Here is a 16,865-nt window from a genome sequence, read left to right on the forward strand (position 1 = left end):
CGCCGATATTGCAGTTATCTGTACCGATATTCGGGGACATTTTTTACTTCTGCGTGACGTAACATCACTGCCACGCAGCGCACTTCCGACCGGTGATCCGAGTTTCGCGGTAGCGATTGGCGCCAGCCGCGGGAGATCGAGCCAATCGCGGTCGAGAATTTCGATCCGGATCGGGCTCGATCGCGATCGTAATTAAGTGGCCGTATGACACCAGACGAAGCGCGCAGCATCAGTAGAGCGGTGGGACTCCTACCCACTGGTTTCTCTAATCAACTCCTACTATAAATGTTATATTCGGAAGTGATCGATCGGAAATACTGTCAACATTGGGTCACGGTCGGCCTACAAATATGACAAAAATATCTTTAAAAAAAAAGGGACGAAAATAAAAACGCGTATTACCACGCACTTTCACTGCTACATTCCGTTTTTCTTGGCAAACGATCGTTCGTTTAAGAATGTAGCTTAATTTCTCGGAACTTCCTGGTTCTCGACACGATAACTCTGCTGCATCAAGAACCGAAAATCGACGCCTAAATAAACGGGGAAGCCCGATGCAAAACGGCAATCGAAGCTATGACGACACAGCCAATGAAAACGCGTGTCCCTGAAGTTTTTGCCATGACGCCACGAATGACGCAAAACTGACGCAAGTGGTGAGACGTTTGAAAAGCAAAAACACGATAAAACCGTCAACGGCGTGTCTGATTAACTCGGCGTGATTTCTTCTCGATTGAACTCTCTCCCTCACCAAAGAAAATGCCACGAATGCTATTAAATCCACTCGCAACCTTGTCGTTATTCTTACTAGGCTTCGATAGATGACGCCACCGACCCGTTTACGAGCGATGTTCTTCAATTGAGGCCGCCGCCGTACGCACTGCACGGTAAACAGCTGGGTGCCGCACGGAGTCCGTGCAGGGGGAAAGGTGGTGGCGACGAATTACTCCTTTTATTTTTTTTTTTAAAGCAACCGATTGGCTCCAATGTATACCGTCTCCAAAGCACCTCATCATGTCTTCTCGAAGTCGCGGATAATAGGTAAGTCTTCCGAGGTCGGAGCAAAATGTGTTTGTAAAAACTCTCCGCGGAAGCGTCGCAGTAGAAAGAAATCGAGTCTCTCACGTGCGGGCGCACGCACGGACGGCGAGGAACCGAGAAAAAAAAAAAAAAAAAGATACGTGTGACCCCACGTGGAATCGGGCAGCGGTCATTCACTCACGGCGCCGCTTAATACGCGTATTATGCCCGATCTCTTGGCTAATCCCTCGCTGTTTCCGTTTATTTTCCCCCCTGCAATTGCTCTTTTTGCAGGGGCTCCACCGAAATTGGCCAATACCGAAACGGCCGCCAACCGCAAAGCGACCACGACGAACGGATTTTACCACAACGGCGATGCCGAAGAAATCAGGTATGTGCATATACTGAGCCTTTCCGGAATCGAATTGATCGCTCCGTTGCAACCGCAAAGAATATTCGAGCCGAAAGCGCGACTCTTCGAAGTGCGAAGCGCGGACTTCGCGTCCAGTTATAATTCGTCCCCAAGTTGGGCCGCGGTTTCGATCGAATCTCGACACGGTCGATTGACACCGTTTCTTCCCGACGTCGACAGGCTATGCGTGGAAGTTGTGTGTGTGCTGGGATCAAGAAAGACTTGCCGCAAATGTGTGTGATGAGCGCTTTCCGGTGAACTCGACCTTGCGAAGCTCGCCAGAGCGAATCGTTTTACATGTTTCCTTGCGTAGTGATCCTCTCAGGCTTTTCCCACTGTTCGCGTGAAAGAGCAAGCGTGTGACGAAGTCTTAGGTCGCTTGCACTTTGATCGTTGCATCAGTACTTTGAAGCGTCGCTGAATGCTCCCTCGTTTGCGCATCGTGGGTCGTTGCAGCTGCTAGTTAAGCGGGAGTTTAAATGCACCCGAATGCGAAATGCTGGATCAGATTGGATGGATACGTATTCCACGCACCTGCTCGAGCAAATAACGTACCGACGGCGCCTTTTTTAGGCGCAACGTGCTCCAGACTTGGAACGAAGCCAGAGCCTTGCCTGTGTGGCTTTTAACCCTTCCCATCGACAAAATCCTGCTACAGGCGCTGTCTGGAGAAAACTGTGCGCAGACTGCTGGCAAAGTCGCGCATGAATCGGGACACTTCGGCATGCGGGAGGCTTCGCGGTGCGCCACCTGTACAAGTGTATCGTCTAAAGCTAACTTCCAAGGCAGTTACGGCCTATTTTAAATTATCCTCCTCAAGTCAGCGTGAATTAAGTACCTTGATGTTCACAAAGTTTGTGCTCAAATGCTAAAAAAGAAAGAATTAAGTTGGTCTGAAGTGCTCTCGGCTGATATACCTTTCACAGTCGAAAAGTCACTGAAATCCTTGCAGATACAAACTTCAGTGGAAGTTGATTGACATTACTTTGTGCTAGGTAACGTTAAACAAATCTTTTTTTAGCCTCACCTAGCGCAAAGTGATGCCCATAACTGCCTCTTCTAAGCTATCATGTTCTTGGATTATGTTATGTAAGGAACGTCAAGTAAGCAGAGCAATTCTCACAGGCATGCCTTTCCAGTCTAAAACATCATCTCGGTCCAAATCAATGTGAAGATCCATATGCGCAGAAAGAGTCTTCCAAATCGCAGCCAAATTATAACTTCTGTATATATCACCTGAGGTGGCATTCACTGTTCCAAGGAACTGCCGCTAAAAAAGGTCCTTTGCAGCCTGACTTTTAAACATTTAGAACATATGTGAAGTTACGAGTGTCATGATATTACTAGTTGTCAAGAATGCTTTTCACAAATTGGTGCTCATTTCATTCCACTGAGTGGCAACATTGTTGGCCGCAGGGGACCACGACCAGTTTTCTATCAGGTGAACAGTCGGCGGCTTCATTCGCCGTCATCTCACCGGCAGCAGGAGCCTTTGACACCACAACACGAAGAGCTAGCCCAGTACCTCGGCGATTGTGAGTGACTTTTTCACACCTCAACTGCTGCTCATTCGGGTGACATGAATGGGGAGAAAGCCAGCCACATTTAAAACTGGCTACTTGTTAGTACTGCTGCGACAAAGGCTAATTGGTTGCACATCACAGTCAACTGTTAAGGCCAAACTACAAGTACACTTGCCGGCACGCGAAAGCTCGTGCCCGCACGCCTCTGCATGTGCAGATATCTTCTCCAGACAAATATCGGTGCTCTGGCTGCCTCACAAAAATATGAAACAATGTCTACGAAGGCAATCAAGTGAGGTGGTGAGATTTTAAATTTGTGTTTTCACTTGAGATGGTTGATGCAGGGTCGGAGTGATTAGAGAGGTTTGGAAGAACCACTCTCCTGCAGTATAGTTTATGGTAATGACAATAGTGTCAGGGCTTGAAAATAGAGATTTCTCGAGTCGACAGCAAAGTTGCGCGCCAGCATCATCGTCCTCAAAACATTGGTCGCAGTAATGGCATTGGGAAGCTGCTCAGTCATTACAGTGTCATAGTGAGTCGTTATGAAAATCGGAACAGAAAAAAACTGTTTAGTTGTGAGGATGCCATGCATGGTTTGAAAGAAGCCAACTTGGCACCATATGTGGCTTCCACAAGACATTTCAAAGACAATGATTAGTGCAGTGCGAATGGTTTGGTTTGAGTCAAGCACAAGCAAATGACTCTCGCTCTTCGTTAGAAGTAATATTTGAGGCCATCTCTCTGCTGAAAGCGCGGTACACATTTTACAAAATGGGCTGTGTGGCCCTTTTCAAGTCCTCATGTTACAATATTCTTCCTCTGATACCAAACGTGCCCTATTTCCACACTTTTTTCAGGAGTTCATTCCGCCTTGCTTTGTCAATTACAAATTTTTCTTAGGCTTCATCCTTAATCATCCCCTGCTGCCTTTTCATTGGCAGGCATATTGCTCCATCCCTTTGAGCTTACCTCTTCAATATCTTCCAGCAGTGCAGTTAATATTTGCTCATTACATGATCAATTTTCTTTCATCGCATGCTACATGAAAGCAAAGAAGCAGTGACAGTACATGAAAAAGGTAGTCCATGCTTTTGCAACAGAAGTGATAATATGGGAACATGACACCGCCATAGCGGACCACTGGCTACCATGTGTTTCAGAGTGATCTGGCAGGCATTGCAAAGATACAGTAGGCTATGATGATTCAAAAGCTTCATCTCGACCTTCTCTCTCAAACCATGACTGAACCACAGTCCATGACCTCAGCGTAGCCTTTGATCATGGCCATGCTTCAGACAAAGTCACTGCAACCTTGTCTTTCCTTTTCTTTTGAGCTTAACTCCAAATCGGGCTCACAGTGATGAAGTTGCCTTTTTTTTTTCTCTCAAGATCTAATCACCTTGACCTTTCTTCTCGGATTGTGACTGAACTGTGGTCCATGGCCTGTTTTGTGACCTTGACCAGGCGTTCTAGAAGTGTATTTTGAGCACGGGGGCAGGAGCCAGAGCTCTGTTCCTCCAGGCACTTTTTCATTTGTAATTGTAAAACCAAAGCTTAAATTATTATATTGGTAGAGGGCTGGCACTCAGGGCTGTAAAGCAGTGCCTCCCCCCCCCCATGAAATGAATCCTGTGGGGAAATTTCCTCCACTGGCTCTCAGTTCTGGATCCCCTGACCTTGACCATATGCTGCAGGGATGAGGTCATTCCAAACTTGGATTTTTAAACTTCTCCTTGACCTTCCAGTGACACAATTGTCATTTTTTCTCATTACATAATCAAACTATCGTTTCATTCCTGTACAAAAGCTGAAGCACAGTTCATTACCATTACTTGTACATGACCTTGGTCATGCTTCAGACATGGTCGTTGCAAAATTATTTTTAACTTCACACTTCCATCAGTCTTGTTCCTGAATTATTGAATCTTCATAGCCTCCTGTACGTTTGCAATGCCTGCCCAGTCGCTATGAAATCCATGGAAGCCAGTGGTCCTCTGTAGTAGGGTCACGTTCCCAGATGCTCTATCCCTCTTGTTGCTTGATCATGGACTACTTTTTCCATGCATTGTAACTGCTTCTTTGCTTTCACATAGCATGTGATGAAAGAAAGTTGACATGGCCCTGACCGTGCCCCATAAACTGTGACTAACTGGGAAAGGGTAGCCTTCTGTGATCCCCTGTTTTGGCATTACTGTGTAGACAACGGAAAAAAAAAAATACTGCAGTCTATGGAATGCCATAACTTGTCTTGCTACTGCCATTGACTGGACTACCTCAGGTTGATTGATTGAGAGACTCTTGCAGAATGGGCTGTGACATACTTCCTTTTCTTGTTCTCTCAGCCTGGAACACAGTGCGCCGAGAATACGAGCATGCGAATCAGCAGGCGCAAAACTCTGGTAAGCACCTGGCAATCTGTTCCTGCCTTTTGTGCTGCAGCAGCAGCTGCCAGTGCCTTGTTCACTGCCCGGGCCCTTACACTCATGCCTCTTTGTTGCAGCCCCACAGGTTGTCTATAAGAAAGTGCAGCCGTCTCGAACACCTGGTAAGTCAGTGCTTTTTTTTTTTTTTTTTTTTCATGTGCTTGGTCTTCCAAGTCAGTTCTGTCTTCTAGTTTGTACTGCAAGCGTGATTCAAAAATTAACCACGCTTTTATTGTAGAACTTACCTTAGCCAAGTTTAAAAAAAAAAAGCAAATTGATCTATTCCATGAACAGTAGTCCAGCTTTTGCACACATTTGGTCCATCTGTATGCCGTTCTGTTCGTGTTCAGACATGACTGGATGTATATCTGTGAGTGCTACAATGCATAATTCTGTTTTGTGCTTGTTATGTGCAATTTAGATGATTCAAACAAAATATTATATGAACTCCCCTGACATTTTATTCCTGTGATGGCCAAACACTGTTCCACATCGTGGAAAATTAAAACTTGTTCACCTTTATTTGTGGCCATAAAGAGCACACTTGTAAAGAAATTATGAAATGTTAGTTGAGCAATAACCTGATTGTGTAGTAGATAAGTAATAAGTAATTGGTTTTATAAGCCATTCGCAACTGAAAATTTGCTCCAGTGTATCAGAAATGCTAGTATGGACTATACATTAAGTTTGACAGTTTTGAGGTATCACACTCTGCGTAGCGTAAATGATACATTGGACACTACATGATTAATTCTTTTAACTGCGAGCAGCAGTTATACACGTCTCTTTTGAATGATTGTTGCATATGGTTTTTCCTTCCTTTCCCAAGTTATTGTTTCAATCGCACATTATATTCGGCATAGTTATTTCCTGTACCCTAACACTCCTTTCTCTTCGTAAGAGCATACACAAAACGAGTTTCTTAGCACTAATAGTATACCTTTTGCTTGTTCTGGCATTTTTTGAATCAGGAGGATAATTTACCAATGGAAGTACAGATGGTTTTGCTTTCACCAAGCAGTTGTAGAATAGCAGTTGCAATTATAGGTATGCAAGCTCAGATATCTTACATTAGGCGATCTAGCTAGATAGATATCTCGCATTACGTTAGAACCCATTAGCCTCGTGCAGACAGACGTTACGCCTAAAACTTATGTTTCAGGTCCACCACAATCTCGCCAACATTGATAAAAGCATTTGTCGGAAACCACCACATTATGTTTCAACCACAAGACACCATAGTAAGAGGATATGTACATACAAGTTCTTCATTAAGACGTTTAAGTAGTCATTTTTTTCCTTGCACAATAATCGAATAGAATGCATTACCACAGCAAGTAGTTGATGCCTCCCATTTTTTCACTGCTGTCGTAGATGTGTTCTAAAGCATGTGATGTTTTTCTCCTGAAAAGTTCACTAATATTGTTTATTGTTACAGCAATTTCTTTGTAATTATTCACATTAAATTGGTGTTTGTCGCTTCTATTCTCGACATTATAGCTATGTAACTTCCCTGCAGCAATGACCTTTTGACACATTAGCTATTTTTAACAAGCAAGTTTCATTGTTCTGTGATTGAACCAGAGCATGGCAAATGCTTAGGTTTGCTCCATTTTTTGCTCACGAGTGCCACCTAGAGTAGAATATGAGGTTCCTAGCATTTCTAGGAGTGTGAGTTAACATTAGTCAGCATTTATTCGTTGATGATGTCATGTCAACTTCCGGGGCTTGTGAAATTGACGACATTTGCTTGCGCACACAGAATTGTTACCTATACCACATCACTAAAACCGCAAGTCAGCTTGCTCCGTCTTCTGCCAGGTGTCATCGTTAGGAAGATGAACATGTGGCCTTTCAACAGTGTTTTACTGTCAAGTATACTGTCATGTTTCAAACATGGAAACAGAGAGCAGTAACTTCAACTCGCGTTTATAAAAAAGGAAGTTCTTTGTACTTGTGAACGTCACACCATCTATTTGGTAGATTGACAGACTCTGGCGTGCGTCATCTGTTGAGCATTGTTCCCGATGTTGCATTAGCCATGCCTGAGAAGCGCACTTGTAGTAAGCCGGGGCACAGATTCACAAGACTCCTATCTACATGAGAGCACTTTCTCATTCAGGAGCACCTGTGACCACCCCGACCCATACCACTACTGATAGTGATTAATGTAATGGCAAGGCAGTTTCCTATATGTTGGCCAATCATAGTGTGCCTTACATTTGAGAAGTTTATGAATATAGGCCCTGAATCTAGCTTGAGATTCTCTCTTTGAATGCACCTAAAGATTTACAAAAAAAACAAGCTGATTTTTAGCTCAAACCACTCAGCCTAATCTTTTTTTTTACCCTCTTTACAGCTGCTATTGTTTTTTTACATGCCATGTGCTAGCAATTGCAACCATGATGATGTCCTGTCATGGATAGCACTTATGTAGAGGAAGCCTCCCAATCTAGGCCAAGAATATACTGTCAAGTGATCAAATGCACATAATGTTAAGGAAAATGGTAAATTTTAGCTGAAGCTTATGCAGGAAACAGCTCAAATTGTATTCCTTTTATACATTGTGATAATAACTGCTGTGATAGCGCGACAGTCTGTAGGAAGATAGCCAGCCATGCACTCCACTAGAGTAAGAAACAATAATGAATATGATGAACCCAGAATCTAGCATCAAGTGATCTCTCTGAATGCACATAAAGTTTGGAAAACTGACAAACTGATCCACTATGGGTATTTTTGAGGTCACTGAGCAGCTTCACTATGTTTGTCTCGTACCGCATGGCTTGCCCTGTATGCGAAACTCTTGTTTCTTTACTTGCCTCGAGAAGGGAAACTGTCACACAAGTTTCAGTGCCAAACAAAATTGGGCTTAAAAGCAAGTTGGCACTGGCTCATGGTTAAAGGACACAAAAGAGAAACACTACCTTCTATTTAGGCTGATAAATTGTTCTTTCAAAACACTATGCACACAGCTGTTCGTGCGAGTTTCTCCTGTATGTAGGAAGATGCCAGGGGTGATGGGTGTCTAAGAGCGAGCCGAGGGGGCTGTGGTGACTTCGTACACACCGTGTTCCCACGAGCCCAGTGTTGAAGGCTGTGCAATCTGTTTCGGAGACATGGTGAAGCAAGCGGCTGCACGAAACATTCTCTGCCGGTGCTTCTCATACCTCCATAGCGTTGTGACAGCCAGTACTTGTGGGCATCAAATGAAATCTGTTCGTGTTTGGAAAGGAAGGGTGATAGAGAGGGTTTTAGTAGCCTCCTATGACTCTAGCTTCACAGAGTTGGCTTAGGAAGGCTCCCTGCATGAGGTTATGCTCGTTCCTGGTGACATATTCTCGGACTAATGCTTTCAGCGATTATTACTTTCAGTTTGCTCTTACTGGCTAGTTGAGCAAGACCGGATGGGCTGATTGGCTTGTTGAGCGCTGCATCGGGCGAAGGTGATAGCGTCGCCAAAAGTCATCGACTGAGAATACATCCCCTGGTTTCTTTCCTTCGCGTATGGTTTTTAATCGTGAAAAAAGATTGAGCTTACTTTATATCTTGTCTTCCCAACCTTGGCGAAAAAAGACAAAAGAAACAACACTTTGCCTAAGCAATCTGACTAATAATATTCTCGCACATTCATCCTGCAGACTTCGAGCCATGCAACTTTGAAAGAATCTGGGCGGAACACCACTACTGGAACATCGTGCAGTCTGCCTGATGGCGCAACACCCTGCTGTCCGCTGCCTACCGACTACCCCGAATTTTCTTTTTTTTTCGGGGACAGTTGAGCACCATGCCACCAGTGTCGGTCGCAGGGCCCCTTTCAATGGCAGCCTCATGCCACGCTTGTGAGTCTGGTCATACACCAGTCTTGTGCGCACATACATGGCCGCTCTGTGTAATATACATTAGGTATAAATAAATTGTTACAGCGGAATTTCTAGGAACATTGCCTTTCGGTGTCTGTCATTGGATGTTTTTCCTTTTTTCCTGTTTTCTTTTTCCTCTTTTCTTTTTTAGTTCTCTGTGGTAAGTATGCCTTATTCCACTTGAAATTAGTTCTAGCATCATTAGCGCAAGCAGGATTTCTGTCTGCGGTGGTGATGAAATTTAGGTAGGAAAGCATGACACTTTGTAAGAGGATATGTATGCACGTGTGCGTGCACTCTACCCTGAATAGACAACACTTAAGTAAAGTTTGCACTGTTTGGGGTTTATGTTGATCCCAAACTATAATCGTCATCTAATCTTGCAAGTATTTGCTTTTGACATTCTGTGCTGGGCACAAATGGCGTGCCATTGTATTCTCGACAAGTAGAGAGCGCAGAGTTACCAAGAAAGGAAACGTAAGCAAAACAAATGACGTTTACTGTTTGGAGACAATGTACGCCCCAAAGAGTGCAAACTTTTTGTACAGTAATCCCAGCCAGGAGATGGGGGTGGGGGGAAGAGCCGCTCTGGGTTGACAAACTTTTGGGGTGTTTAGCACTCCCAACCCACTAGTCGGCGTGCACAAAACTCTGCAGTCAAAGTACAGAACCCTTGCCCATTTTGGATCTGCCTTCTCACGGTGCTGATGATGGTATGAGGGACCTGTTTGAAGCGATCCGGGACTGTGGCATGCGCCACCAAGCTGGTCTTTAGAAACTTTCCGTTCTATCTTAAATGCCACATGTGCATATGGTATTCTTATAGCGCATGCACCTGACCCTAAGGGAGAAGATGTGAATTGTTTTGGAAGGACAAGATCTCTGATGTATAGGTAAATGTGCAGTGCCCTGTCCAGAGAGAGAAAGACTTAATGATGCGAAATGCAGAGAGGTCGCCCTGAGGTACATTCCTCTAGCCAGCTACTCTACGTTAAGGGAAAGGGGAAGAGGTAAGAAAATGGCACGATGGGTGACGATGAGGAAAGATGTAAAGTACATGGTAAGGTGTTTGTACAACTTCGAGCCCACAGTCCAGGCCCATGCTTTTTAGAAAATTAAGTAGGGCCTGGATAGCCTTCAAACGACTTACTGTCTGACCAAGGGCCTAAAGTAACGTCCTCTAACAGAGGTGGGCTGCTGAGGCATGTAAGGGCATTATTCAACTTCTGATGCCCAGTCCAATCTCGCAGGCCACGATGCAAGTGTGAAAATGAGTGAAGGTTTAGTGTCTAATCTGGTGAATAATAAAAAAGGGGTAGCTACTATATGCTGTCGTCAAACATACTGCAAAAACGCCGCAGCATTTATTGTACGCAACTGCCTGTGTGATATCCACCAACAAAGACCGGTCGCGTCAGCTGTAACACAAATTGCAACATGTCCTCGCTTATGTACAAGTGTGAGTACGAGTGTGAGGCATAATGATATTCAAGTGACGAGACAATGGATAAGCAACAGTGACGTTGAGTTTCATTTCTGGACATGCGGCTACGTGCCAGTGAACTTGGCCAAATCCACACAAGAATGGTGACACTATAGTGAATAGGGAGTGTTATTTAGAGCGGGGTACCCAAGCTACAGCCTAGTGATGGTGGACAGGAACTCCATTGTCGGCCCTCTGCACTCTTTCGTGCTCATTTTGCGTTCTTGGCGGTTTGCATCCCCCAACGCTTGGGTGCTGCAATCTAAGCCCTGATGGTCAATTACCCTCTCTTTGAACCACTAGTGACTGATGTTCAAGGGGATTTACTTGTGACGAGCCTGCAGTGCCAATCCATGTGACGGCAATCGCATCCACTGCAACGATGTGAATATATCCTTGGTATATGCTAACTACGTCCAACGGATGTTCCTCGCACAGTCGGTTGGCTGCACTTGATCCACGTCTTGCAGGCATATCCTTTTCATATGAGGAACATCGGGGGGACCCTGCTGGGTACATGGATGTGTTGAAGTCTTTTGCAAGGTGTTTGGTATAATGAGTATTACATTCGCTTCAGACGCTTTGTGACAAATGTAGCGTCTTGCACTGTATTTCACAGGGAAAACACACACACATGCGGCAAGATCGAATATATCGCACAGATCGTGGAAGCGAGTTGTACATTTTTTTTTTCTTTTCTTTTTCTAGGCCCTCTGCCAGGCACAAATAGCAAACTGAAATAAGTGACATATTTAATGTGAATTGTGTACAAAAATAGAAGTACAACGTTCATATAAGCTGCAAGCATTATGGCTTTGGGTTATAATTTGGACATATCCGAAAACATTTCTCTCATGAGGAAACTGAAAGAGAAAGATTCTGGTGGGGTAACCATTCACGTTTAGGCCGGAAGAGGTCCATATGCATATTTGTGACGCACCCGTGGTACAGGTACCTGAACAAAAAGTTATTGTATAAAGGGAGCCTATGCAGTAATTACCCGACAGTGAACATCCGATGGATTTCCCATTTGTCTCTGAAGCGGCGCTACACGGATATTGGAACCTGATTTGAAATCGGATGTCTCGGGCAAGAAGTGTACTCACTGGAAAGATATGCGAGAAGAGCCTCACACTGCGAGCGTCGAGTGTCGCTTGTTCTCTTGAGGGTGCCGCTATCTTTGCTGCTTATCAGCCTGCAGCGCTATCAGCCGTTCAGCAGAGGTGAGTAAACCACACACTGCGGTTACAAATAAAAGTATAAACTGTGCCCTCTCGAGAAAATGGTATAGGACGATACAGGGGGTAACACTGCAGCCTGAGTTGAAATTATTTAACGCACGGGCTACAATTCACTCCAAGTTGATCGAGGGCAGTGTCTCCTGTGCGTAGATAGCCGAGACTAAAAGTAAGCTTATTTTGGATCACTGTATTTATAATGGCAGCGCGCGCATGGCGTTGATGTGCCCTAAGCAGGCCGATAATGTCTGTCAAACCTGCAAACTCACCCGTGTATGTGCAGAATGAGTTAAAGCTGCCTGGTAACTCGCAAGCCATTGAAGATCTGACACCGTATTATTTTAGGATTATTTTCGTTAGGTTCTATTCATTTGTCTCTCCCATCGAACCGAGTGGCTCATACCAGCAATAACGAACGCGTGGTCTTATGTTCGTCAACGACGAAAGACAACTAAAAAGGATGCAAGATAATAAGCATTCCTTACATGATACAGTTTTTGGCCATTCTTTCTAAATGGTTAGCCCACCTTAATTTGCTATTTTGTTTAATGAAAGAAGCGCACTTCCTGTATGTCAGTTTGTTTACGTCGCGCGACTGGATCTATGGTGTTCACGCCAATTACTCTGTAATTCGCGATGTAAAAAAATCACGCGGCGGTTACGAGTGTGTAACTCCGATGGTCGAGCGCTAGCTAGCTGTGGTGCGAGCTTGGCGCTTTCGCCTCCAATCTCGAGCTCGCCGAATTGCTTGAGGGTCTGAAGATCCTGTCTCGATCCTCCATGACATTTCAGTGTCGCAACGCGGCGGTTAACGCCCGCGCCGCCACCGACTCGCGAAGGAAAAAAGGCGTGGCGTGATCACGCCTCTGCGAAGCTTACGCGATACTGCGAGAACGCGATCGGTGGGTTCCACCGCCCGTGACGCGTTATATATTGACACGCGGAGGGCAACACCATCTGGTGCTGTTTCAGGGAACCGAGCTTTCCGTCACGTGACCGAACTCTCCTCTCTCGTTGATGATGCACCTACTTGCACAGACATGCAACGATCTTGGCGCGCAGCCAAGACTGCTCCGCGGACAAGTACGGCAGCTGCTGTGTCGCGAAACTTGCTAAGAAAACCTAACGCTTCAAAACAGATATAAACGTAAGTCCAATATAATTCTGAGGGTTGCAGTCACATATGGTGCATCAATCACATCGCACTATCAATAGAGGGCTAACAGAATTCGCAACAAGCTTTATTGCCTTCGCGCGCGAATTGACACCAGTGACCCACGTTTCCTGCGTGCCCCCGGTTTTTGTCCACCAAAAGGTCGATAGGTAACTTCGCAGAATTCCGGCCTGCGGATTTGTCGTCTCACGTAACGTGTACCTTCTCAACTCTTATTTTCGTTGGTTTACTGGGAAATCGTTTAGTATCTGCGGATGAAAACAAAGGTCAGATTTTCCTTCTTTGCCGATCGATGCACAATTAACTATAGTCCGAGTAGACGTCCTTAATACCCGTGACGTCACAGAGAGCTGGCGCGTGAACTTCGCGGTGGTGTCGCTAACCTGCACTCCATTTCTGCGTCTTTTTCGGCCTTAGCAAAGCTCCCCTCGCGTAGGAATGGTCGCTTTGCTATTGCACAAGCGCAACGTACTAGCATTTGAACACGTCTGAGCGCGATATAAAGAAAGTGCTCCCATTTAGGGAACATGTAAACTGAGTATATTCTAACTCAAGCGTAAATTGATGGAACAGCTTTTGAGTTTATATTGCGCTTGCGAAGGCGTGGGTTCCCGAAATCAGACGTGGCCCTAAGTATAGAAAGCGGTACCACAGAAGCAAAGATCTTGGGAGCCTGGCCTCACAGTTCATTAGCCCAGAAAGCAGTTCCAGCGCTTCTTCACTACCTGAAGGCAACAGACTTGAGTGCCCGACTATAGACATCCTGCACCTAACAGTGCGCGTGAAAGTGCGGTATTGACTCAAGTTTTATATCTCTCTCTTGCACTCCCCATTCCCTCCCCACGTGTAGGGTAGCAAACTGAACTCACCGCCGCCGGGTGAGGTTGGTTTGTGAATACGGCGGTCAGTCTGGTCAAAGTCCCTGCCTTTCCTTCTTTCCTTTCCACAGACAGCCGAGGTTTAATCCGCTTCCGGGGAAGCCAGGCTAGGGGTGCTAATCAGAGCCTAAAGTCAAGGGGGGGGGAGGGCACCACCACCCACCTCGCAGGCAGGTCAACTGTAGCCCTGTGGCGCCCATTCGACAAGCGCTGGAGGTGATTTTATTACCAGCATTGCCTTGCGCGGGGCAATTCTAGTTCTCCAAATTTTCGATTCGGTTGATGTGCCATGAGCGAAAACAGGAAAGCAGCTATTGTCGCACAGCTGCGACCATTTACCCGAGCCGCTGCACATGACGGTCACCACCGTTGTTCGGCTAAAGTTATTGGCACAGCTGGCATGTTTCATGAGGCACCTGAGCGTGAAGCTACCTGCTCGTGAATTAGTCAAGGTTCATCTTGGTTTCTTTAGGTTACCAGTTAAATTTCATTCGTTTAGTTGTGCATAAGTTCGGTTTAATTTGTAAATATATATATATATATATATATATATATATATATATATATATATATATATATATATATATATATTAGTTTAGCAAGGTCAATTTTCTAAGCGCGGAAGTTGCCGGCATGCATCGGGAAAGGTGAGGGGATAGTTGCGTTGATCGGGCATATGAAACCGTTAGTAGAGTAATCAGCACCACAAATGTAGCGTGCGGAAACCGATTCTTCGTAGATTTCCCACGCGCGCTCACGTTCGACGGTTCGAATCTGGCGCCACATTGACAACATGTCGCGACTTGCAGCCCGCAAAGGGGACGCATGGGGACGCACAATTCAAGAATGAACATAAATAGCAAGCAAACAAAAATCTAATGTTTGCTGCGCAAAAAGAACATAGCTGTGCATTAAAGTTCTTTTAGGAGGAAAATATGTAAGCGTGAGAACAGAATAGACACCTCCGTTGAAGCGCAGCACCGGTGGCGCCACATGCAACAATCCCGCTTCGCGCTCTTTTCTGGCGATTTTGAAACTTTAGGCAGCGGTGGCGGCGGTTCGTTCTTGCTTTCGTTTGCTTAAATTGAGGAGTTTTCAAGCGGAGAACCTCGGGACGTGTTTGCAAGAATGGCAGCAACAACATCGCTTTCTTTAGGCTCGGTAAGTGATTTTATAATACGATTCAAGGGTGCCTACTTTGCTGGAAACCATGTTGCACGATTTGAACGGCACGAACGTCAGTTAACGTTTCGGATAGTCGCGTTCTCGGAGTTATTGAGGGAGCCTGTTTCAGATCGCAAGTCTTTTTAGGCTTCTTAGCAGCATTATTTTTTTCCTTTTGCCTCTTTGCAACTTGAATATGGTAATGGCTTTCAGGCTACGACGGGAGCTGTGGAATTCAGGTACCGACTCGATATGCGGTTGCGATACGACATTCATCACTGTGCACTGCATTAAAAGATGATCTCGCAAATAACAACACTCGCGGTCTGCGACTACAGACGAAGAAAAATAAGCGAAACCACAAAAATATGGCACGAAAGTCTCCTCCACACCGTTCATTGACCTTCCGAATCGGGAAAAAATACTGCTAATGGCCGCACATTTGGCCTCATGGAAGTGTGTCCACCCCACTATGAAGCATGAAGGCATTGCAAATAATACCAACTGCAGGCAGCTAACAAGTGCGGTCGCCGAAGATGAGTCCTCTTTTGTACAATGATGACAGTCGAGAGCAGAAGTTTATGATGCTGTTTCAAGGGAAGCCACAAGGGAATAAAACAAAATCATCAGCAGCTCATAAGCATACACATACAGCATTTAGTTGAAATTGAACTTTTAAGGTGGTTCAAAAATCTGACGGGCACTGCGTGGTGTTTTGATTGTAAGAAAATTATCGCCTTTACACATTAGCTGAATGAAACAATCTCAGGGGCAACTCGGGAAAATTCCGCAGTTGACTAGTCGGTCGGACATGTTTAACACTGTTGTGCAGAGCGACGAAGGGACAGAGTGCGCCAACATCGTTACAACTGCAGCCTGATACAAGCACCAGGGCACCTAGCCACTCATTGCGCTTCATGCAAGTGCAAGGTCATCTTCCACAAGACGTTGATTCTTCTGAAAAGCAGGCACCAAAGAAAAAGAGAAGTCGTGGGAGCATACAACATTAAGATGGACTCACAGGGCTCATGTGTCAGAGCGCCGTCTATCTTACTCAGCAATAAAGAAATTAGCATAATCACTGACAACAGAGGGCGTATGTAGACTGGGCAAAGCACACCTGCGCATACGTGTGGGCTATATGTAGGCTTCGTTTGCGGAAAAATAAACCAGTTGATAGTTTGTGCTAAGGCGTCGTGTGTTGTTTTCTCGCTCAAGTCCTGCCCCTTCGTTGCTCTGCGCAACAGTGATAAGTACTCGGGGTTAAGAAATTTGGAACTGTGCGACTCTTTTCAATGTTTCTCTGTGAACTGTAAAATGCCTGTTCGCAAATTATGGTGAATATTAAATTACTATTGCCTGTGTTGTTTTGGTTGAATGCGTATAAATTATCTTTTTTTTAATTGTTTAGTAATATACCTTAACCGTCAGTTGGCCTTCATTCGATTTTTACTGAATCGTTTCTGCGCTGCACTATCCCATGTGACCGTCACGACAGCTCTGTCGCAGTGTCGTCACGTAAGCGAGACTGCATTGACACTACGTTGACTTCACTACATTGATACCGCATTGACTTCGTTACATTGTCACTGCATTGACCTCACTGCACTGACACTACATTGACTTCACTAGTGTGAAGTCAATGCAGTCTTTTTTTTATTTTTGTTGTTCCGAGCATACGAAT

General features: G+C 45.1%; 1 protein-coding gene across 1 annotated transcript; it reads left to right on the forward strand.

The window, feature by feature from the left end:
• Positions 1 to 855: 855 nt before the first annotated feature.
• Positions 856 to 9,322, forward strand: LOC142589734 (MAPK regulated corepressor interacting protein 2). Its single transcript, XM_075701301.1, has 6 exons — positions 856 to 1,041; positions 1,315 to 1,411; positions 2,849 to 2,967; positions 5,301 to 5,357; positions 5,459 to 5,503; positions 9,023 to 9,322. Exons 1-6 carry the CDS (start codon positions 987 to 989, stop codon positions 9,091 to 9,093), a joined length of 444 nt encoding a protein of 147 aa, XP_075557416.1. The 5' UTR covers positions 856 to 986; the 3' UTR covers positions 9,094 to 9,322.
• Positions 9,323 to 16,865: the final 7,543 nt, after the last annotated feature.

The sequence above is a fragment of the Dermacentor variabilis genome, chromosome 8 (assembly GCF_050947875.1).
Source record: "Dermacentor variabilis isolate Ectoservices chromosome 8, ASM5094787v1, whole genome shotgun sequence".
In the NCBI taxonomy this organism is placed as follows: Eukaryota; Metazoa; Arthropoda; class Arachnida; order Ixodida; family Ixodidae; genus Dermacentor; species Dermacentor variabilis.

Coding starts and splice junctions, on each gene's coding strand:
- LOC142589734 (XM_075701301.1), top strand. CDS start 987: ATGTATACCGTCTCCAAAGCACCTCATCATGTCTTCTCGAAGTCGCGG. Junction 1,042..1,314: donor CTCGAAGTCGCGGATAATAG/GTAAGTCTTCCG, acceptor CTCTTTTTGCAG/GGGCTCCACCGAAATTGGCC. Junction 5,358..5,458: donor TCAGCAGGCGCAAAACTCTG/GTAAGCACCTGG, acceptor TCTTTGTTGCAG/CCCCACAGGTTGTCTATAAG.